This window comes from Eretmochelys imbricata, chromosome 2 (genome assembly GCF_965152235.1).
Source record: "Eretmochelys imbricata isolate rEreImb1 chromosome 2, rEreImb1.hap1, whole genome shotgun sequence".
Taxonomy (NCBI): domain Eukaryota; kingdom Metazoa; phylum Chordata; order Testudines; family Cheloniidae; genus Eretmochelys; species Eretmochelys imbricata.
Window position 1 is genome coordinate 81113895 of NC_135573.1, and position 23863 is coordinate 81137757.

The window sequence follows — 23863 nt, forward strand, 5'->3', positions numbered from 1 at the left end:
CTGTGCTCTTCAAGAGCTGCTGCACACCACACCAGAGCTAGCTGCACTTCCATGGTGAGTGAATTGCTTCCTGAATATCCCTTACTCATTTCACATAGGAGATTTTTGTGATGCTTAATTATTTAAAAATGCTTTAAAATCTTCACTTGCAAAGTGCTATAGATGTGACAAGTTATTATTTTTTGTGAATTGAATCTTACAGTCATCGACCAGGCAAATCTCCAATGGGAGCTTCGCCTGGGAAAAAAGACTGCAAGACTGGACACTTGTTTTACACAGAGCTCTGTGTAAGCTCAAAAGCTTGTCTCTCTTACCAACAGAAGTTGGTCCATCCACATTGCCTTTCTAATACCCAGGGACCAACACAGCTACAACACTGCAATCTACTAATATAAAGTGTCAGATTTATGAGAAGAGATTTAAGAGAAGAGATTTTAAATCACAACATGTAACCAGACAGCTGATTAACAGTCTCAGCAGAGCCTTGCTAATTTGAGCACATAAAGGGTTAGTCACAGAGGACAGATTCAACCCACAAAAAGTGCCTAGTGTAAAAGCACTTCACACCATTTGCCAAGTTGTGAGTAATGTTTAAATATTTTAAAACCTTCATTATCATCAGAACTTGTAAAAACCTCAAGTCTTCCAAAGATCATACCACTGGCTTAAGGTTCTTGGTTTGAGGGAGGTGTGAATACTAATTAACATTAAATTTAGCTGTAAAACTGGATAAAAGCAAGATCACAGTGTAAACCAAGAGCTGAATCTCAGTTGCTGAGCTTTTCTGCCTGTGGTTGTGTAATCTTGGGCAAGAGCTCTCTGTAGCTCAGTTTCCCTTTTTTTAGAAAATAGGGACCATAATAGTTTATAGAGGTGATGTGAGGTTAATTCAATAATATTTGTGAGGTGCTCACATACTAAAGGGATTCATACCATAGAAAGTAAATACATAACTACTGTATTGCAACACAGTTACTTGGAGAGATTTTGTCACCATTTTCATGGTGCTGTTGGTCTATTTACAGCCCATATATGGTACAGATGTGATAATGGAAAAATAAAATCTAAAAAATGTTTTCCTGATCTGAAGGCAAGCAGGGACCTGATCCCTGTTGCTAGATGAGGGCATCATGTTTGCTGAAGCAATTAGTTTCACCAAGTACTTTAGGGCTATGCTCTCCGCTCATTGGAGAGGCCTGTTACACAGGAGGTTGCCATGCAGTGATTTTCTGGAAAGTACTCAAGAATAAAAAATCCAAGTCCAACATGCAAGATGAAAATTCTTCACTTTTATGAGAATTTATTTCCTGAGATGCCAAGTGCTCCAGCAACACAGCACTAAAAAAACAAACAAACAGTAAACTGCATTGTGCTCAATCTTTTTCTTGGAGATTCAGGTCCACCACAAATCATTTCTCCTCATATGTTCTATGCTGTTCTGACCTTTTACTTTGGGGAGATGACTGTGTCTGTGTACGTAGGCACACATGCACACAGAATTCACTCCTGAGACAATGAGGCCAGCTGAAATCCACAAGAACTCCACTGAAGACAATGGAGTTACTGCAAATATACACAGAGTACGGGAAAGCAAAATTTGACCCATATGCATCTATGCACAAAGGAATCTCAGCAACATTTTTTGAATTGGTCTTCTAGATATTTCTCTAGCATTATCACTGAAAGATGAACTATAAATCAGCTTTTAACAGCATTTCTCAACATTTTCCATACCATGGTTCTATGTTACAATAGAAAAGAGTTTCAGCCATCTAGCCGTAAAGGAAGGCTAGATGGTTATGACACACTGACATCTGTCTGTTAACCTCAGGTTAAGAACCTATGGTTTAAAGAATATATCATATTTTACTTAGAGAGAGAAAAATAGTATTTTTGACATAGCAGATGTCCACTCCATAGCTTCCATTTACCATAGAAGTTTATTTAAAGGATTATATGGAAGAAATTACATAGCACATTTTTTATTTAGTGCACAAAATCTTACTGCGTCTGGACATTTGAGCATTTACGTTACTGTCAATAAAGCACAGTAAAGAGACCAAGCATAACTAAGAGCAATGACAAATCTTTTTTAAAAAATCATTTTAGTTGTCAGACATCCTTTTCTCAGCAGCCACCATTATGCTGCTCTCCTGCACCTTCACCTCCTCTTTTCAGAACAGAAAATTTTGAGATACTTAGGACAATATTAGAGCAGCGACTGATGGGCGTTTGAAGAGTTTAATCTCTCTGGAAGCCAAATCTGAAGACACATCTGCTAAAATTAAGCAACCCAGGGAGTCAAGTGCAGATTAATGAACTTCAGGCAGACGTTCTGGATTCAAAGAGACAAAAAATGCAGAAACCAATTTTGAAAGAAACTGGTCCGCTTCAGTGATTAAAAGCAAGAGTGAGGCTGCAACAATGCGTACCAGCAACCTTAAAACAAGTTAGGAACAGCCACAGTGTAAGTAGACATGTTATCACGAGGGAGAGATTGCCTCAGGTAGCAGCATTACGCTGGTCTTATTTTTCAGGAGAATGGTGATTGATTGGAAAAATATAACTATAATACACCCAGCCAGAAAGAAAAGTATGACAGGATTTTTGCATTCAGGAGTCTGAAAACACAAGGACTGCCCTCACAATAACAAAATGTTACTTTCTGCATAGGCAGATTTTGAGATCCTGGAGGGATTTAGACTTTCAAAACCATCCCAGTCTCTTGTGAAATGGAACCACCAGTGAGTGGTTTTCTGTTTTAACCAGCTTTCAAACATTCTCACAGAACAGATGTATACGAAAAATGTCCTCTGAACAATGACATTAACATAGGAAGTGAGCGACTCCATGGAGAGTCTTAAAATGTATAATAGCAGGAACACAGCACTTGAAAAGCATTTAATATTATGTATAACTCTGCTTCCTCTAACTGTGGGTATTTGATGACCAATTCATAACTGAGCCACTGTTGTTCATTAATACATTTACATACATTAATATACTTATTCTTGGTCAATATGATGGGAGTGCGGTACAATTTGTGCACTTCATCAGCAGGGAGATTTGCACTGCATTAAAATAAAGGGTAAAGCAATTGTCCCCTAGCATGGTTAGACATATTCCCCTCTTTCTTTCAGTATTACAGCCCCCCAGTTCTACAACACTTTTAAACAAGTGACTAACTTTAAGCAGGTGAGTAATTCCATGGAAACTAATGGGTCTATTCACATGCTTAAAATTAGGCCTGTGCTTATGCACATTGCTGTATTTGGGGCCACAGCCCTTACCACGTCTTCTCCATTAATAACACTGTGCAAATGGCTTTTATTAGAATGTTTTATACACATCAGACTGATGTGGAGCAGGTATGTATCATGCAAAATACTAAGAGTGAACCTCAGATTCAAATTGATCCTGGGGTTGAAGGAGAGGAGTGGGACTAAGTCTATAAAGTGGGAAAAGAACCCACCGACCTATCTTTCCTACTTACCCCCATGTCTACAAGCATTCCCCACTACCACAAGACCCAAGGCCATCAGCCTATCGGCTCTTGGGGTTCCTTATTTCCCACGCTCAGGAGCGTGCGGCCATCTCTGTCAAGTGTGCTGGAGTAGCAAGGAGAACAGAGCCTTCTACCCAGAAAACCTTTATCGACTGGGAAATAACCATATAAACCAGGTAGTCTCTGAAGAGTCTGATGGACAGAGAGCACACAGCCTGCATCCTTTCCCAAAAATACGAAGGGAGGGGTGCATCCAACATCTAAAAGAGATGGATCAAGCATCTGCCACCAGATTCTCCATAGACAGCAAAGGTTACATAGCAGGCCCAGTGCTTTTAGTAGAAGCAAGGAGCATCTGGGGGGTTAGAGCCTGGGGTGAGAAATAGGCAGGATGCTCCTTGGGACCTTTGGGGATTGGAGACCTTCAAACACAAAGAGGTTGGTAGATTGCAAACCAAAGGGTAGGGTTCAGTTTGCAAACTACATTATATCACATACAGAATGCTGCAGGGTGCCCACAGCTCTAGGGTTCAGGATTGTTGTGCTGCGTGTCAGAGAAAGGGAGAAACTGGAATCTAACTGCCTCACAAAGCCGCTGTTTGCCTAGTGAGAAAATCTATTTAAAACCTAACAACATTAAAATAAAGGAAAGAACAAAATTAAGAGATATTTCATACATTCACAAAAATAATTATTGCATTTATGCGTTGGAGTGAAAATATCCTGTCTGTACCTTAGAAGGTAAAGGAAGCTCACACATCAACATTAGCTGTACACTTGCTTCTGAATATCACGTTACCATTGTGCAGCCTTAAACTGACGAATTATTAAACAATGTTATCAATAGCAGGCAAAGCAGACGTCCTAAACTTTCTATGAATATGTCTTCATTGCAGAAGTTTCCAGAGCTCTTATTCAGGTGTTGCCCCTAACCTGGCTCCAGTCCACATACAAAACCCTCATATTAGCAGGAGTATTGTAAGCAAGACACAAGAAGTAATTCTTCCACTCTACTCTGCGCTGATTAGGCCTCAACTGGAGTACTGTGTCCAGTTCTGGGTGCCACATTTCAGGAAAGATGTGGACAAATTGGAGAAAGTCCAGAGAAGACCAACAAAAATGATTAAAAGTCTAGAAAACATGAAGTATGAGGGAAGATTGAAAAAATTGGGTTTGTTTAGTCTGGAGAAGAGAAGACTGGTACATAAAAGGTTGTTACAAGGAGGAGGGAGAAAAATTGTTCTGCTTAACCTCTGAGGATAGGACAAGCAATGGGCTTAAATTGCAGCAAGGGCGATTTAGGAAACTTCCTAACCGTCAGGGTGGTTACACACTGCAATAAATTGCCCAAAGAGGTGGTGGAATCACCCTCATTGGGGATTTTTAAGAGCAGATTGGATAAACACCTGTCAGGGATGGTCTATAATACTTAGTCCTGGACTAGATGACCTCCTGAGGTCCCTTCCACTTCTGTGATTCTATGATTTCTAACTTGGATATGGCTTTTCAGTGTGGCCGTTCACACCTAGACTAGGCTAATCCATATGCCAATCCCCAAATTAACTCTGCAGTGAAGACCTGGCCTGTGACTAGGGCCCTACCAAATTCATGGTCCTGAAAACGCGTCATGGACCGTGAAATCTGGCTAAAGTAGGAGGGTTGCAGGATTGCCATCCTTACTTCTGCACTGCCTTCAGAGCTGGGCGGCTGGAGAGTGGTGGCTGCTGGCTGGGAGCCCAGCTCTGAAGGCAGAGGAACCGTCAGCAGCAGTGCAGAAATGAAGATGGCATGGCATGGTATGGTATGGCCACCCTTCTGCCCCGCCGGCAGCAGCAGCGCAGTAGTATGGGTGGCAATATCATACTATGCCGCCTTTACTTCTGCACCGTTGCTGGTGGTGTTGCTGCCTTCGGAGGTGGGCTCCCAGCCAGCAGCCACCATTCTCTGGCCACCCAGCTGTGAAGGCAGCACAGAAGTAAGGGTGGTAATACCGTGAACCCCCCACAATAGCACTGTGACCCCTTTTTTGGTCAGGATCTCCAGTTTGAGAAACGCGGACTTAAGGGCTTTGCATATTTATATTTTTAAATACATATTCATGATTTGTGTCAGCCCCGTGACATTTAAGATTTAAATATCTGTCAGTATGAAATTCAAAACTTTTAAAATGCTAGGACTGTGAAATTTACCAAAATGGACCGTGAATTTGGTAGGACCCTACCTATGGCTCTTTCCATAGAGGTGCAGTGGAGAAATGAACCAAGATATAATACTGGCACGTATAATTCATTTAAATTTGTTTTAAATAAAAAAATTCTATAAAACAAAAATCACAGACGTTTAGTTTAGCTACTGAAAAACCTCCATTTCTGCACCAATTCTGCACAAGTATATTAAAGGGCTCCAAAAACATTGCGGAATTAATGCTGAACACTTGTGTGAGGTATGGAAGTATTAACCCCATTTTACAGAAGAGGAAACTAAGGCACAGAGAGCAATTTGCCCAGGATCACCCAGAAATGTAAGTGGCAGAGCTGCATACAGAACCCAGCCTTTATCTTTAATTAGTAGACCATGATCCTCCCCTTATAATCAAGTCACTTGAAAGCTTATTAAACAAAAACTGAACAGCCTATATGAACAATGTCAATGAATAGTTACTGTAGTCAGAAAGAGAATCTTCTGTAGCACAATGTACTTTTATACACAAATTTCCAAAAATGGCCACTAACGTTGGGTCCCCAACCTGAGACATGTTGGCCCAGATCCTCAAAAATATTTAGATGCCCACTGATTTCAATAGGATTTAGCTGCCTAAATATCTTCTGAGGATGGGAGTTTGTGATGCTCTGTACCTCGAGGGAACACCCTACATCCCCACATGTTATCCAATGCAAAGTTTGTCATGTTGGGTGTCTTCGGAAGGGTCATAATGCACTGAGCATAGTTATAGTGATGTTATAGTAATTGTTATAGTAAGGTTAGAAGTTATGATTTCACTTATATAGTTATGAGGCTGAAAATGTATCCTCATGGCTTAAAGCAAGCTCATGCAAAAACTCTCCAAGAATAGAGAGGCAGTTCACACCTCGTCAGGGCATGTATGGGACAAACCCAGCCCAGCCTCACAGGAACAATGGACACTGGCTTAGACAGCAACAAAAGAATCTGTTAGACCTTCCAGGGAGTCACACCCTTCCTTTGGGCTGAGGTAATGCTCACCTGACTCTGAAGGGGAGAAGGGCAAAGCCAAGAGGAAAGAAAAGACATGATAAAAGGGAGAGACATTTTGCCATGCACTGTCTCTTCCACCTACATCTACAGACACCACCACCACCACCAGCAAGCGACTGAAGCACTGATCAAAGGGGAGAGCCTGACTGAAAATTAACCAGCCAGCCCTGTGGTGAGAAGCATCTAAGTTTTAAGGACATGAAAGTGTTAAGATTAGCTTAGAATGCGCTTTACTTTTATTTCATTTGACCAAATCTGACTTGTTATGCTTTGACTTATAATCACTTAAAATCTATTTTATAGCTAATAAATCTCTTTGTTTATTCTACCTGAAGCAGTGCTTTTGGTTTGAAGTGTGTCAGAGGCTTCCCTTGGGATAACAAGCCTGGTACATATCAATTTCTTTGTTAAATTGACGAACTTATATAAGCTTGCAGCGTCCAGTGGGCATAACTGGACACAGCGAGACGGAGGTTCCTAGGGTTGTGTCTGGGACCGGAGATATTGGCTAGTGTCATTCGCTTGCAAGTAGCTGGGAACAGCTTACATGCCAGAGGCTGTGCGTGAACAGCCCAGGAGTAGGGGTTCTCACAGCAGAACAGGATAAGTCTGGCTCCCAGAGGCAATGATTGGAGAGGCCTCGCAGATCACCCGTCCAGATAACACCAGAGGGGAACGTCACTGAGCTGTTAGTCCTGATTTTCAGAAGCGCTAAACACCTGCAGCTCCAACTGAAATCAGCAACTTTGAAGAATCGGGGGGAAAGGTAATTCAACCTGGGTACAAAAAATCTCAGGCAACTAAAAGCAGTTACCCCTGGAAGCTCGAACTTTCAAGTTATTCTCAGATAGAAACACAGAGCATCACAAAAAGATGTGGTATACAAATGTCCTCCTCCCCCTCCAAAAAAAAGCCTTCTGTGCTATCTAACTATATTTAGTTCAATTTTCTATTCCTATTTCTTGTTTTGATCTATATTATGTTCACCTGTTTTTATACTGAACAGAAGCAAGAGAAAATATACTTTTAAAGCATATAAAACAGTAGAGATGTAAATTAAGAAGGATCCCACTAAAGATTTTATTACAGAATCTCATACACGGAGATATGCATAAAACTGAGGAATGTTTTCCTTACTTCTGAGTTGGAAACCTTAGAGAAAAGAATCGTGCATATAAAAAGTACAGGCCAGAGCTATCAGCCTGTTTCCAGAACTCAGACAACGGCAATATTATGAAATAACTGAGAACGAGAAGAGCACTATAGGCCTATTTCCAATTCCACCCCAAGTGAACAGTTCCCACCTGGTTTTTCATCCCATTCAACTTTCTATAAACTGAGGGCCATATCTGCAAAAACTTACATTTCTAACTTTAAGCATTGGAATAATATCATTGAGGTCAATGGAACTATCCACATGCGTGTCTGCAGGATAAGGACCACAGTTTGGATCAGAAAAATAATGCTTGGCAGAAGCTTGCCAAAGCTCAACAATGGCTATTTTATTTTTAACATACAGTGTATAATGCAGTAGTAACACGTGCCTGTTCAAAATTTGTTTTGTGCATTAGAGATTTTAATATCAGTAAGACTACATTTTAGTCTCGGGTATTTTTAGTAAAAGTCATGGACAGGTCATGGGCAGTAAACAAAAATTCACGGCCCATGACCTGTCCATGACTTGTACTGTATACCCCTGACTAAATCTTGGGTGCTCTGGGGTAGGGAGCAGCCTGGGGGCACTGCGGGTGCTCAGGGGTTGAGGGGGCGGTGATGCATGGCCCGGGACCCCCACTGCTGCTGGGGGGCTGGGGCGGCATGGCAGCCCAAAACCCCCACTGCTGCTGCAGCCCAAGACCCCGGTGGTGCTGGGGAAGGGGGGTGCAGTGGCCTGAAACTGCCCCAGCAGCAGCCAGTGTGGCGGACCCAGAGGCTGCCTGAGCTGCTCAGGTGATCTCCAGGCCAGACACCCCACCCCCACCGGCCGCTGCAGAAGTCACAGAAGCCCCGGAAAGTAACGGAATCCATGATTTCCGTGACCTCTGTGACAGACTCGCAGCCTTAATCATCAGTAAAGATTCACAGGCTTCTACATCAAAACACTTATTGCCTAAATGATAGAACCCTACAACTAAACTGGTTCAAGAAACATTTCTAAGAAACATCTCATTGGACAGATCTGGACTGAGGCTTAGCACGGACATAAGCGGAATGAAGACTATGGGCCATTTTCTCAGCTGGTGTAAATTGGCATAGCACAGCTGACTTTAATGAAGATGTGCCTATTTATGTCAGCTGAGAATCTGGCCCTACAGCTACAAAGCTGAATTTACATATGCAGAGTCTTTAGTGTTAGCTACTTGCTTCTCCCCTGCAGGGGAAGCCCGAATATTTGTATTAACACCCATCTACCGGCCTCTGTTGTGTCTTTCTTTCTGGGCTACTCTAAATCAAGTTTTCTTCTTTTAAGGCAGTGTCCAGCAGAGAGCAGAAGGCTTCCTGTGAATGGCTAATGGAATCCACCTACAGCTAAAGTAATCATCTTCCAACTATTGTCATCAAGAGAGTGTGCAGCATGAATTTCCCCTGGAGCCATGGGGAAAGAGATTATGGAATAAAAGGCAGAGCCTGAGTTCTAGGGGGGTGATCCTATGCAGCTTTAGATTAATTAATTGTGTTTAGATTCTAGTGGCACCAATTCATAGCAATCAATATATTGTCTGTGGCAAGAACCCACAGTCAACATTCCTGAGAAAGACAGTCACTTAAGTAAAGTTAAATCTGTAACAATCACAGAACATAAACCACAAAAGAATCACATGGCAGACCAAGATTCTTAATTCAAATATTTTCATCTTTCTACTGTAAGGCCTTTGTATTGATACAGAATATGGCCAAACCCATTAACGCTCCACATAAAATGATCACGTACTCACCTGTCCAAGATCTAAAGTGACATTCACTTCATTATACTGTAAGCCTAAAGAGAGAGGAGGACTTTGCCACCAGCGTTCAGTTCCATCAATAGCATTGGTTATTGGGTGAGCTTTATTGGGATCAGCTGCATTGCAATAGTCACAAAACTGTCCCTGAAAGACAAGAAAACAAAAGATTTATGCTCAGTTTGATCTGACTTAGAATATAGACACATCTTTCCATTAAACTATAAATGATGAATCCTACTGCTAACTATGATATTTAGGTAGGGCTTTGACTGGGTGTGTGGTAAGATTTTGTTTTGCTTTTGTATGGTGTATTTCTGGTTCCAACCTCTTTCCAAAGAAACTACACTAGAGCATGTTGATATTAATAATTTTACTGACATTTTAGTAAAATTATCAAAGGCCCACTTTTGCGATGACATCAAGATATGCACACAAGCTCCAATTCAGCAATGCATGTACGCATGTGCGAAGTCCATTTTTATTCAAGAAAGCACTTAGGCCCAGATCCTCAAGGGTATTTGTGTGCCTAACTCCTATTGAAATCAATGGGAGTTAGGCACCTAATGACCTTTGAGGATCTGGGCCTTAACCCCTCATTTAATTTTAAGCACATACTCAAAACCTACACTTTTGCTGAAGTTGCCATCAGGTCTGTCATTATGTTTGTAATATTGTAATCCATTCACTGGAGCCAAAACTTTTAAGGGGTTTCAAACTATTTGCATACTGGATTCTGCATGTGGACTTCTCAGTTAGCAGGTAACAGGGTAATGCTACAGACATCCCCCGAATTTTAATAGCAGCAGATTCTGAAGAGTACAAGTTATGCCAGTGATACCACAGTCTACAGTATTTTGGGGTTCTCCATTTTCATTTTCGTAGTAGATGACAAGAGTAGACCAGAGATTTAGATTTGGTTTCTTTCATTTAAAACAGTCTTTATTAAAAACCAATAAACAACATGCCTAAACTGCTAAAAGGTGAAACAAAACACAGGAAGCAAAATATAACACTAACATACAAAACACACCAAGGAATAGCTGAGACACTTTTCCTCTCAGAATCTCCTCCCCTCCAAAAAAAACCCATCTCTGATGGGAATTTTAACTTCCATCTTTCCCCCATTCATTCTTCTAAGAATTGAGAAAGAGGCCCTGTTTATAAAAAACCCAAGCCTCCTTCCCATTTCCTAGCATGCTCCAGGAGCAGAGTAATCTGCATTTCAAAATAGTCAGTTCTCTACTGGGATTCAGTTTCACAGCCTGCATTATTACAAGGTTACTGGCCCTTCCACTCCTCTCAAAATGAACAACTCCAACAATGTGTAAGTAGTCCTCTGTATACGTGTTAGTTCTCTTTATCTATGCTCTACGGTACTTATATGGCCCTCAATGCCATAGTATCTAAGCACCTCACCATTTTTTAAATGTATTTAATCCTCACAACACCCTTGTGAGCAAGAGAAGTACAGTAAAAGCTGTTCTATCCAGCATGTTGGGGGAATGGGGGATGCCGGTAAGTTAAAAATGCCAGTTAACTAGGAGGGAGGGAGTTTGGGTGGAGGAAGGGGCATCAGATCTGGGAGGCGCTCACCTCAGGTATCTCCCCACAAGCGGTGACTTGTCCCGGCTGCTCCTAGACAGAGGCACAGAAGGCAGCTCTGCGCGATGCCCCCGTAAGTGTTGGCTCTGCAGCACCCATTGGCCATGAACCTTGGCCAATGGGAGCTGTGGGGGCAGCGCCTTCGGGCGGAGATACCATGCAGAGCCACCTGCCGCGCCTCTGCCTAGCAGCAGCCAGGACAGGTTGCTGCTTGCAGGGAGCTGCCTGAGGTGAGTGTCCCCTGGATCCGGCACCCCAAGCCTCCTCCCGCACCCAAACTCCCTCTCAGAGCCTTCGCTCCGCATCCCTTCCCACACCCCAGCAACCTGCCAGCCCTGCGCCAACTGGACTATAAACCGGACTTTCAATGAAGATCAGAAATGCCGGTTTATAGAGCTTTCCAGTTGCTGAAGTGCCGGATAAAACAGTTTTTACTGTACTAACATACCCATTTTACAGATAGGGAACGGAGGCACAGAGAATCATAGAATTTAAGGCCACTAGGGACCACCAGATCACCTAGTCTAATCTCCTGTACATCATAAGTCACCAACACCCATATACCAAATCTAGAGATAGAGCAGGGCAGATAAAAAAAAATCTGGGTTTTTTTATTTAAAAAAATCAGATATGTTAATTTAAATCATATTTTAATGTAAATATGGGTTTATTTTAAAAAATGAATCTATTTAGAATTAAATTTGAAATTATGACAACCTGTGTTAAAGCTTAAACTCATTATACTCTATTAAAGTCACTTAAGTTAAATAAAAAAGTAATATTAAGCAGTACATTTTTGCTGCCAAGCTTTAAAGAAAGTCAGACAACTGAACTGGCATGGAAATCACTGCCTAAGCATCTGGAACCAGAGTTTGTTGAAGTACTAACTCTTCCTAAGATCAGTGAATCTCAGAGACAGATTCCTCTGCCATATTTTGGCCTCGAGTACACTGTTACTAACACAGGTTCAGTTCCACCACTGTTAACATTTGGCAGCCCTAGTCTATACTGGTCAGCGGCTAGTACCAGCACTTTAAGAACTGTTTTAATTAGTTTTCCTTTGCACAAGATTAGATGGCATAATATGCAAAACACTGGCAGCAGTTGGCCTACAGCAGAGTTCTTAATGTTGGCTTGGAGCATGTCTACACTATGAAATTAGGTCGATTTTATAGAAGTTGATCTTTAGTAACTGATTTTATACAGTCCATTGTGCATGTCCCCACTAAGCGCATTAGGTCGGCGGAGTGCATCCTCAATACCATAGCTAGCATTGACTCACGGAGTGGTGCACTATGGGTAGCTATCCCACAGTCCCCACCGCCCATTGGAATTCTGGGTTAAGCTCCCAATGCCTGATGGGGTAATAACATTGTCATAGGTGGTTTGGGGGATATGTCATCAGTCTCCCCTCCCTCCCTCCTTGAAAGCAATGGCAAACAATCATTTTGCGCCTTTTTTCCTGGGTTATCCATGCAGACACCATAGCATGGCAAGCATGGAGCCCGCTCAGCTGCACATTGCTTTTGTGAGCATTGCAAACATCTCGCGCATTATCCTGCAGTATGTGCAGAGCCTAGCTAGGAGTCGCCAGCATGACGAAGATTGTGAGGAGGACATGGACACAGATATTCCTGAAAACATGGGATGTGGCAACTGGGATACCATGGCGGCATTGGGGCAGGTTGATACAGTGGAACGACAATTTTGGGCCTAGCAGACAAGCACAGACTGGTGGGACTGCATAGTGTTGCAGGTATGGGATGATTGCCAGTGGCTGCGAAACTTTCACATGCGTAAGGTCAGTTTCACGGAACTCTGTGATTTGCTTTCCCCCACCCTGAAGTGCAGGAATACCAAGATGAGACCTGCCCTGACAGTTGAGAAGCGAGTGGCGATAGCTCTGTGGAAGCTTGCAATGCCTGACTGCTACCGGTTGGTCAGGAATCGATTCAAAGTGGGAAAATCTACCATGGGGCCTGCTGTGATCCAAGTAGCCAGGGCAATCAATACCCTTCTGCTAAGAAGGGTAGTGACTCTGGGAAATGTGCAGGTCATAGAGGATGGCATTGCTGCATTGGGGTTCCCTAACTGTGGTGGGGTGATAGACGGAACGCATATCCCTAACTTGGCACTGGACCACCTTGCCAAACAGTACATAAACCACAAGGGGTACTTCTCAATGGTGTTGCAAGCACTGGTGGATCACAAGGACCATTTCACCGACATCAGTGTGGGATGGTCGGGAAAGATGCATGATGCTTGCATCTTTCGGAACTCCGGGCTGTTCTAAAAGCTGCAAGAAGAGACTTTCTTCCCAGACCAGAAAATTACCATGGAGGATGTTGAATTGCCAATAGTTATCCTTGGGGACCCAGCCTACCCCTTGCTCCCATGGCTCATAAAGCTGTACACAGGCAACCTGGACAGCAGTAAGGAGCAATTCAACTATAGGCTGAGCAAGTGCAGAACGGTGGTAGAATGTACCTTTGGACGTTTAAAAGCATGTTGGCGCAGTTTGCTGAGTAGGTTAGACCTCAGCGAAAGCAATATTCCCATTGTTATTGCTGCTTGCTGTGTGCCCCATAATATCTGTGAGAGTAAGGGGGAGACGTTTATGGCGGGGTGGGAGGTTGAGGCAGATCGCCTGGCAGCCCATTTTGAGCAGCCAGACACCAGGGCTATTAGAAGAGCACACCGAGGCACGCTGCGCATCAGAGAGACTTTGAAAAACAGTTTCATGACTGACCAGACTACGGTGTGACAGTTGTGCGTGTTTGTCCTTAATGCAAAGCCGCCCCCTTTGGTGAATGTACTTCCCTGTAAGCCAATCCCCCTCCCACCTTCGACCACAGTTGGCACAGGAAATAAAGTCCCTATTGTTCTGAATCTATTCATTTTTTATTAAAAAAAACTTGAGATCACTGACAACGCTGACTAGTAAAAGGAAGCCTGGGTGTACAAAGGGTTTGCTGGTGGGGTGGGGTGGGGGAGGAGGGAAGGACAAGGCCACATTGCTAATTGTAGCCACACTAGAAATCAAACTTGTGTGAATGACAGCCTTCTGTTGCTTGGGCGATCCCCTGGAGTTGAGTGGCAGGGTGCCGAGAGCCTCCTCCCCCCGTGTTCTTGGGCATCTGGGTGAGGAGGATATGGAATTTGGCGAGGAGGGCAGGCAGTTACACAATGGCTGCAGCAGTGGTCTGTACTCTAGTTGCCTTTCCTGCAGCTCCAGCAAACGCCTCATCATGTCCGTTTGCTCCCCCGTTAGCTTCAGCATCTCCTCCTGCGTGTTCCGATCATGCTCACTGTATGCTTTCCTGGCCTCTGCCACCGAATGCCTCCAAGCATTCAGCTGTGCCCTGTCAGTGTGGGAGGACTGCATGAGCTCTGAAAATATATCATCGCGAGTGCGTTTTTTTTTTGCCTTCTAATCTGCGATAACCTCAGGGACGGAGTTGATGCGGGGAACATGGAAGCATTTGCAGCTGCAGGGGGGGGAAAAAGGGAGAGTAGACTTTTAAGAAGATACATTCCTGAGAACAAAAGGGAGACTCTTTCACAGTGAATGAAGCAATTCACAGCAGACAGCACATGTGTTTTAGGTACAAGGTTGCATTTTGCCTTTTATATTGAGCGCCTGCTGGTATAGTGACACATCACACACAGCTGAGCAACTAAATTCAGTTCGCAGGTAACCATGGCAAGCCAAAGGGTACGTGGGATTGGCTACTTCCGTGTTCATAACATGTGGGAATGGTTTCAAACTGCAGCGCCCTCCTTTCCCATAGCAACCAATGCCAGTTGTGTTTGCTGTTTAAAAGGGGGGGCTGCAGTTGCCATTTTAAAGGAGGGGCTGCGGTTTTGGGGTAGATGTGCAGCACACCCCCTCCCACTCCCCGCATGGCTATTCTCTGGGATGATCCCTCTTAGCCACGCACAAACAGCCCAGCATGCCCAGGGGATCACCAAACAGAGGGGATCACTGTTCCCTTACAAAACTTCCCGTATTTCAACCAGGTGACCATGAATGATATCACTCTCCTAAGGTTGACACAGAAAAATAAAGACCAAATGTTGTATGAATGCGACCAAAACCCAGGACCATTCGCTACCATGCTTTGTGCTGCAATGACTCCAGACCACTTGCTACTGGCTCGGTGTGGTAAAATGTCCTACCATGAAGGATGAAATAAGGCAGCCCTCCCCAGAAACCTTCTGCAAAGGCTTTCAGAGTACCTCCAGGAGAGCTTCATGGAAATGTTCCTGGAGGATTCCCACTCCATCCCCAGACACATTAACAGACTTTTCCATTAGCTGTATTGGCCGCGAATGCATCCCAATTGATCAGGGTAAATCAAACATTAAACACAATTGCTTTTAACCCCTGTAGTGTCGTTACAAATGTGCGCTCACCAGAGGTGCCTTCTCAACCTTCAGGGTCTGGGAACAATAGGCCCTGGGAGGGTATTGGCTTCAGGGTGAGGAAAGGTCCTGGCTGCCAGGGAGAACGGATTCTCCACTTGCCTGCTGCGCATTCTCCTCCTCCTCTTCCTCCTCCACAAAATCCTCATCTGTGTTGTGTGAGGCTGGTGAGGCTTGCAGGTGTCCACGGAGAGTGTTGGGGTACTGGTAGGGTCCCCCCCTAGAACGGCATACAGCTGATTATAGAAGCAGCCTGTCTGGGGTTCTGACCCGGAGAGACCATTTGCCGCCTTCGTCTTTTGGTAGGTACTGCTGTGCCTCCCTGGTGTAGCCTCTCTCCACCATGCCCTGCATGATTTTGGCATATATATCAGCATTTCTTCTGCTGGATCGGAGTTCTGCCTGCACAGATTCTTCTCCCCATACTACAATCAGATCCTGTATCTCCCATTCACTCCATGTTGGAGCTCGTTTGCGATTCTGGGACTGCATGGTCACCTGTTCTGCTGAGCTCGCCACACTGACCAAACAGGAAATGAAATTCAAAAGTTCCCGATGCTTTTCCTGTGCACCTGGCTAGTGCATCGGAGTTGAAAGTGCTGTCCAAAGCAGTCATATTGGAGCACTCTGGGATAGCTCCCAGTGGCCAATACCATCAAATTGCACAGCGCTGCGTCTACACTACCCCAAATTCGACCCAGGAAGGTCGATTTTAGCGCTGCTCCCCTCGTCGGGGAGGAGTACAGCAGTCATTTTTAAGAGCCCTTTAGGTCGGCAGAATGGGGTTGCTTGTGTATAAAATCAACCTAACATGGCTAAATTCGACCTAACCTCGTAGTGTAGACCAGGCCTTGGTCTGCACTAGCAACTTATGTTGGTATAACTACATTGCTCAGGGTGTGAAAAATTCACACCTCTGAGCACCGTTCTACCAACCAAACTCCCCGTATAGACAGTGCTACGGCGACAGGAGAGCTTCTCCCATCAGTACAGCTACTGCCTTTTGGGGAGGCGGAATACCAATGCTGAAGCTCTCCTGTCAGCATAGATAGCATCTTCACTGAAGTGCTACAGCATCACTATAGACAAGTGTAGACAAGACCTGAAAAAGGTGAACTGGTGTTAACAAAAGTGGGAAATGTTGCAAAAACTAGCGTAAACAAGGCCTAAAGTGGACATTAACTTATACTAAAAATTTTCTTCAAGTTCTGTCCATGTCAGGCTGTGTAATATGTTTTGGTGCTGAAACATGAACTTCTGACAAAATGCACCCCAAGAAAAACCAAAGAACATGCAAATCTGGAGAAATGCCTTTTAAGACAATTAAAGCATTTATTTATGGAGGCTGATATCCAGCCCTTTAAATATATAATTAAAACCAAGTTCTGGAGATCCCCTGTCTCTCTCTGATAATATATAAAACCTATTATACTGTAAAGGAATAATAATGAGAAAATCTAATTGGCTTCTAATTTATCTGCTAGTGGGGTTAACCAAGCTATAGTTTTTCCTTCATAAAACTGTATTCTGCTATCCAAATACTGTTAAATAGTTAAAATTAGTAAAGTCAATTTCCAAGGGTCTCCTTCCCCATCACATTCTACTCCAGTAATGTTATTTTTTTATCGACCCTACCTGCCTGCTCTTCATTCCCCACCCCCCTCATTCATGTGTCAGCTTATCATTTCGCCTCTTAATTCTGTTATACTTCATTTTTGGAACACTTCATCTATATTTTGCATGGGGATCTTTTTACTCAGGACCATTATACATGCTTTTTAAGTTTTTTTTTTCCATTGATACATATAATTTGGCTGCAAAACTAAGTACAAAAAAAACTTCACAAAGCAAAGAAAGGACAGACAAGGAAGTGTAAATAACCATCTTTCGCTACATGCACACACACCAGCTTTTCCCCGTTGTGTGTCCTTTCAGTTAAAATTATTCTGCTTCAGACAAAATAAATACATATCTGGCAACTTCATACATGATATCTACAGAGACAACATTAAAATAAAACAAAAACATATAGTCACATCTCTCCAGGTCAACTTTGTATGACTTTAGACCCAAATACTTTAAAGAGATCAACTAGCACAGACCCTTTGCGAGCACAAGTTTTTGCAGAATCTGAACCTTTGTCATGAAAAAACAAAACAATTTTTTAAGGGAGGCTTGTATCCCACACACTATGAACCTTACATACAGAGCGCAATTTATTTCAACTACCAATAGTTATGTATCTATCATTCCAATGATTTTCTAAGGACTTGACTATGCTAAACTTCTTTGGGAAATCTCCCACCATTACACTAAAACTAGTGCAGCTCCACTGATGATAGCAAAGGTGAGAGCAAGAGTGGAGACAGGACACTCATGCATGTTCACCAGCGTTTTTACCACCATATCATCTAGACCTACTCTATTCAGGGATAATTGACACAGTGGACAGCACTGTCATCATGTCTACTCTTCTGCCCCCACCTTTGCTACCACAGATGAAGCTGCCCTGGTGCTGGTACAATGGCTGGAGATTTCCCAAAGAAGTCTAGTGTAGACACAACCTAAGACACCTATTGTGGTATCTAAGGGTTGTGAACACGTATGGGGTCACTGTATACGTAGAAATTATAATAAAGGCAGCCCGTGAGCCTTGTCTATACCAGAACATGCTGTATCTGCCATCAGCAAAGGGTGCAGCACCACAGTGTCAACAACTGGTTAGCGCTTATGATACAAGGCTAAGTTTGTCACTATTTCAAGAAGACTTCATCCAAGACTTAATGTAGTGTTGAAAATGATTTGGTCCTGTCTACACTAGCATTTAAACCATTGTCAACATCAGTGCAGGTGCAGCTGCCCCCCTTTCTGACAATTCCTGAACAAGTATAGCATACAATGCTATAGACTTCACAAGAAATGATGAATCTGAGTTTGTGTCCGTCAATACTGTGCTTGTCAGCCTGGGTCAGGGATTAACTCTTGAGAATGTCAAGGATCATTTAGAAAAAAGGCATGGACAAATCCCCATGTACATAGGCTGATGAACTATCCAGGGATTATGCAATAACATGATGCTCCTCCAATCATGCTAGAACTTGGTTTGGTTTTACTTATGTACAGAGGACCAAGGTAAACCAGGGTGCTACTGTAAGCTCAGGCTGTGCATTAGTGAGGTTTGCCAGGGTAGACACAATTTGTCATACTGCACTAAGGGTCAGTGATACCATTTTCTATCACAACCAGAAAGAACAATGTGTAATAGTGACCAGAGCATGGTTTTATAACAATATTGAAGCATAAGTCTTTAAAAGAAATCCATGTCCACATTGGTCATGCTAGAACTATGCAGCAACAGCCTTGTTTTAACACAGTTCTTCCTAGTGTATTTTCAGAGTTTTAAACTACACTCTGGTGATAGCCTTAAAGTAAAGATGAGAGTGAACTGAAAACTGAATTAGGACTATAAAATGCATGTGTTGGGAGATGGGTTATTTTAAAGAAACTGCAGCATTTGAAGATCTGAACTCAAGATTTAATAATTTTCCCAATACATAATTCAAAGAATGATCCTGCAACAGCTGGAGTTTCAGTTATGTAAAGTACATTCCACAAGACCTGCCAACAAAACAGCGAGTAAGAAATGAAGGAAAATAAATTGTTGGACAAACCATTCTCCCTTGCTTCCCACTGGCAATATCTACAGGCATTCCACACTGAAGCATATCTGGTAGATTGCACGTGTCTCGATTTCAAGAGACTGAGCCTCAAGACACTGTTTGATTTTGGCTTGAATTCATCACCAGGGCAGGTGTGCATTTGCTAGTGATTTAATTATCCTCATCTCCTGCAGTTCTCCCAAGTGTGAAGAATGGTGATCTCAGTTTGAAAACAGAAACTGCAACAAGCAATCTATGGAAGTATGCCAATGTGCACAATTTACACCCAATGAAGATAAAGGTCCTATCTACACAACAGAAAAGAACCACGTTGCAGGACTTGGTTACACAATAATATCTGACAGTTACGTGCCCCGCAGCAGGCCAGGTACGCTACCAAATGCTAATTCACATCTGCGCACTACTACTATCAGCCAATCCCAGACATGCCATCTATCCATCATTTTGAATCACTGAAATGCACAGCACTGCACTGAATCTGTTCACTGAAACTCATCCTAATTTAGCGAATGGCCAATTTACCAATATGCTGATTAAGGGAAATAGACTGTATGCTATACTGTGGGTTGGAGAGTGCCTTACAGGCTCAGCCCATGCCAGGTAGATGAGTTGTGTGGAGGGGCCTCACTGCAGTGGAAACCCCAGAAGGAATGGTGGATGACTCTCACTGAATTCTTTCTGGAGCTCCCTGGGAGTGCAAACTCCAGTAAACACTATGCCATGCAGCGAAAGTGTACACTAAGGATGCCAGGTTAGCACCAGAGTGCAAAGGTGGGACCATTCTGCTCCTCCTCATCCTCTTTGGGGAGGCTAGTAATGGCACTAGCATAGAGCAGTGACTCCACTCCCCATCCACTTTGTGGTTACCCCATGAACTGGGCATGAGTGGGAGAACCTCCTTGGACCCTCTCCCCTTGCACTTACAAACCTGTGCAGGGCCAGCCACAATCCAGCCCTGTACATACCTCAATAGTAAGGCATAACAGAGGGAGTTAAGTGCACAGTATCACCTTAACCTGGAATTTCTTTGTTATTGTGGCTATTCTCTCTCTGTGAATTTTTAAAGACATAGTACTGCATGTAATGTGTGTGTGTTTGTTTAAATCTTATGAGCTAAGATTTCATAGGAATTTAATGCACTTTTGTTCATTTTTGCAAGTCTAACCGAAAAGAGAGATTCTCTTCCCTTATTTAAGGTGGAGCAGTTTGATAATATGTACATAGTGCTCTTATCATATTTTCTGTGGCTGAATTTCCCTGGCCTTCTGGAAGAATTTCCAACCCCTCTTGAATCACAACAACTGCTGGTAAACTACAGAAGTATTCATGTTATGTATTTCAATGGGGCTTTGTTGAAACTGGAGAGAGACTCTGCTGTATCCACGTTTATACAAATACTGTAAGAAGCAAAACATGTTTCCTTGAACCAGGGCTGAGCTATCAGTAATTTTTTCAGGAATTTGGATTAGGCACAAACCACAACTGGCCTCTAACCCAGGACCTGTAAGGTAAATATTTAACAAAGGGAATTCTCCTTCTTTCTATCCTCTCCCTACATACAGTAAAACCTCATTAATTCACACTTACAAGTGGTATTAGTATATAAAAAGACAAGAAAGCAAGGATACTGCATCACAGAATTAACTTTGTTTACTGATTTGATTGTATTTGTAGTTTATATTTAATGACTTCTAATACTTCATATAATGTTAGTAGTATGAGATCACACTATACTATTCTGCTATTAAAGCACTGCTGAGAAATAGGGAGAGATTGCTGCATTGTCTATTCAAATTATGTGGTGTCTGTTTTAAACAAGTATCAAACAGCAAGGTTCAGCTGAATATGTAAGGGAGAAGGGATAGCCTTATGATTAAAGCACAGAACTAAGAGCGAAGGTATTCCTGCCTGTCACAAACTTCCTTTGTGACCTTGATCTAGTCACTTAATCTACATCCCAGTTTTCCCATCTGTAAAACAGAAAGTTGTGCAGTTTGTTAGTATTGGTAAAGCACTTTAAGATTTTCTGATGGAAGGCATTATAGAAATATAAAGTCAATTGAAAATAGATTATAGTGTGATATGGAAGAAAGGCACTATTTACATGTGTTGAGGATAGCACACTCCTCTTGATCTTTCCCCTGAAAAAAACTATGGAGAGAAACTCCCTCCAAACAGGAATGATTCTTGAAATAAAACTGACACAACATAACTCCCTCTTCAAGTTCCTGTAAAAATGACTTGCCTAGTTCTTCTATCAATTGTAGTCACAAGTTTGACCCCATAATTCTGTAACAACCTATTTTAAATCCTATTTTGACCCTCTTCTAACTCTCTCCCTCACTCCCACCCCAAAACAAATTCCTTTGAAAGTCCTAGAGAATGTTTGTCAAACTATCTCCAACATCTCCCCTGTAGTAATGTATTGTCAGAGCTGATACTGCATGTCCATTGCATTGGATCAGTGGTTAATGTTCCTTTTTCCTCACCCTCCTGACAGACAAGTTCACACAAGTTTCTTTCACACCACCTGGGGAAAGTGTATTTCTATCAACCCACCCCTGGGAATTTTGCTTTCTTTTTTTCTCTTTGTGGCTGTCATAAGTGCACAGAGGTCTCTTGACCAGATAGGTCAGATCAGCATCTGCAGCTTTATCATCATCCTTTCCTACCACACCACCCCTCACACTCTCTTCTCAGAGAGGAAACCCCACACACACCCCCACCACCACCACCCCGACTCCCACAGGAATCTCTGGCATCATCCCACAAGCAGCTCAAGGGGTACATTATGAGGCTCAGGATTCAGTACTTGTGAAAACCAGGACAAACACTGGGTCTTCTTAATACAACATTAAAAGGCACTTCCCCCTCCATAGCCTAGAGGGCCCTTCCCCGATGCAGCAGTTATTATTACACACCTCTGCCAGCACTGAAGAATTGGGGATGGGAACAAGCATGAAAGCCGTAAAGCATCTGATCTACTCTGCCCAACCCTTCAGTGCTTGGGAGGGATTGGGACAGCAAGGTGATCCTGCACCACTAACTCCTGCACCAAGCAGCTTTCCAGGCTGGTGGAGTGAGGGGAGATTGCTTTCCAAACTCTATTCAGAAAAACTGAGTAAGTGAGATTGGGCAGCTGGGCTCCTTCCCTGAGCACAGAGGAAACTAGGTTCCAGAGGTTACATCTGTCAGCTCTTCAAACACCAAAGCAAGGGTGTAGGGAGGGCTGAAGGAAAACACCCAAAGATACAGGAGCATACATGTGCCCCTCTTCTCCAGCTCCCTATATTTTTTCCTACAAACAGTAATGTGATCACTGGGTCCTGGCTTGTCTTCCTGCCCCACAATACAACCTGAGCCACTTTAAAATATTCAGGGAAACATGGCTGAAAGTAACCGCCACCATCAGTTGCTTACTGGGTGTTAGTCTTTAACTAGAGGTCAAACAATATTATACTGCAAGCTTTGAGGAGACTACAAAGCGCTCCCTGTGGGCAGGGGCTGTGCAGGCGAGGTGCGGTCCTGAGTTCAAGTGTCACCTCTTGCCTGTTCCCTAAAGAAGGGCCCGCACCCACCACACCCAAACACCCTTAGACTCTGGGGGAGCTGAGATTCCGGTGGGCACTTTGCCAGCCGGGCCCACCTAGGCTTTTAAGCCTAAGCTAACCTGGCCCTTCTTGAGCTCAACCCCCAACCACTGCGCTCCCCTCCCCTCGCAAAATCTCTCCGGGGTGTGTTGGGGGGGGAGTGGCGCCGCGCGGGCCACCGGCCGGGGAATGAAAGGCAGGGAGCTCCGGCGCGCACCTGTCCTGCTTCTCCAGGGCGGGCAGCCCGCGTGCCATGCCCCGGAGGCCGCTAACCCGGCCCCCCAGTGTGTCCAGCGCTCCGGCCGGGGATCCCCGCCGCAGCCAGGGGAGGTACCTGGATGGTGTGCCCCGCTGGGGAGGCGGCCGGTCCGCCCACCAGCTTGCAGTACAGCTCCGGCCGGGGCCTCCCGCCGCCGCTCTCCTCCTCCCCGCAGGTGGCCGTCGCCCGGATGCTGGCTGTCTCGGCCAGGTTGAAATAGGGCGGATGGAGGCTGAGCCCGAGCGCCCCGGAGTCGGGCGGCCCCACCTGGGCGGCCCCGGGGCGCAGGGTGAGGAAGAGGGGGAAGACCACGAGGAAGAGCCCGGCGCCCGGCGCCAGCGGTGAGGGAGCTGCGCGGCTGCCCTGCAGCGCCGCCGCTGCCATGCTCAGCCGGGTCCCCCGCCCCCGGCTCCTGCCCGCGGTTGTCCCTGGCGCTGATGGGGGGCAGCCGGAGGTGAGAGGCTCCCTGCGCTCTGCCTGCGCCTCCGCTGTGCGCGGCCCGCCCCGAGGAGCAGGGGAGAGAACACCCCCCTCTGGCGCACAGAGCGAGACGCGCAGAGCGGCGGGCGCAGGAGGGCTCCTGGCGGGGAATGAGGCGTGAGGCATGCAGGAAATATTTGGGT

General features: G+C 44.2%; 1 protein-coding gene across 1 annotated transcript in view; it reads right to left on the bottom strand.

The window, feature by feature from the left end:
- Nucleotides 1-23624, bottom strand: part of LAMA3 (laminin subunit alpha 3) — a 186313-nt gene extending 162689 nt beyond the window's left edge. Inside the window, exons 1-2 of the mRNA XM_077809046.1 lie at nt 23316-23624; nt 9676-9828 (exon numbers count right to left, since the gene is read on the bottom strand). Coding sequence (XP_077665172.1) covers nt 9676-9828; nt 23316-23624 — 462 coding nt within the window. The remainder of the gene's footprint in view (nt 1-9675; nt 9829-23315) is intronic.
- Nucleotides 23625-23863: the final 239 nt, after the last annotated feature.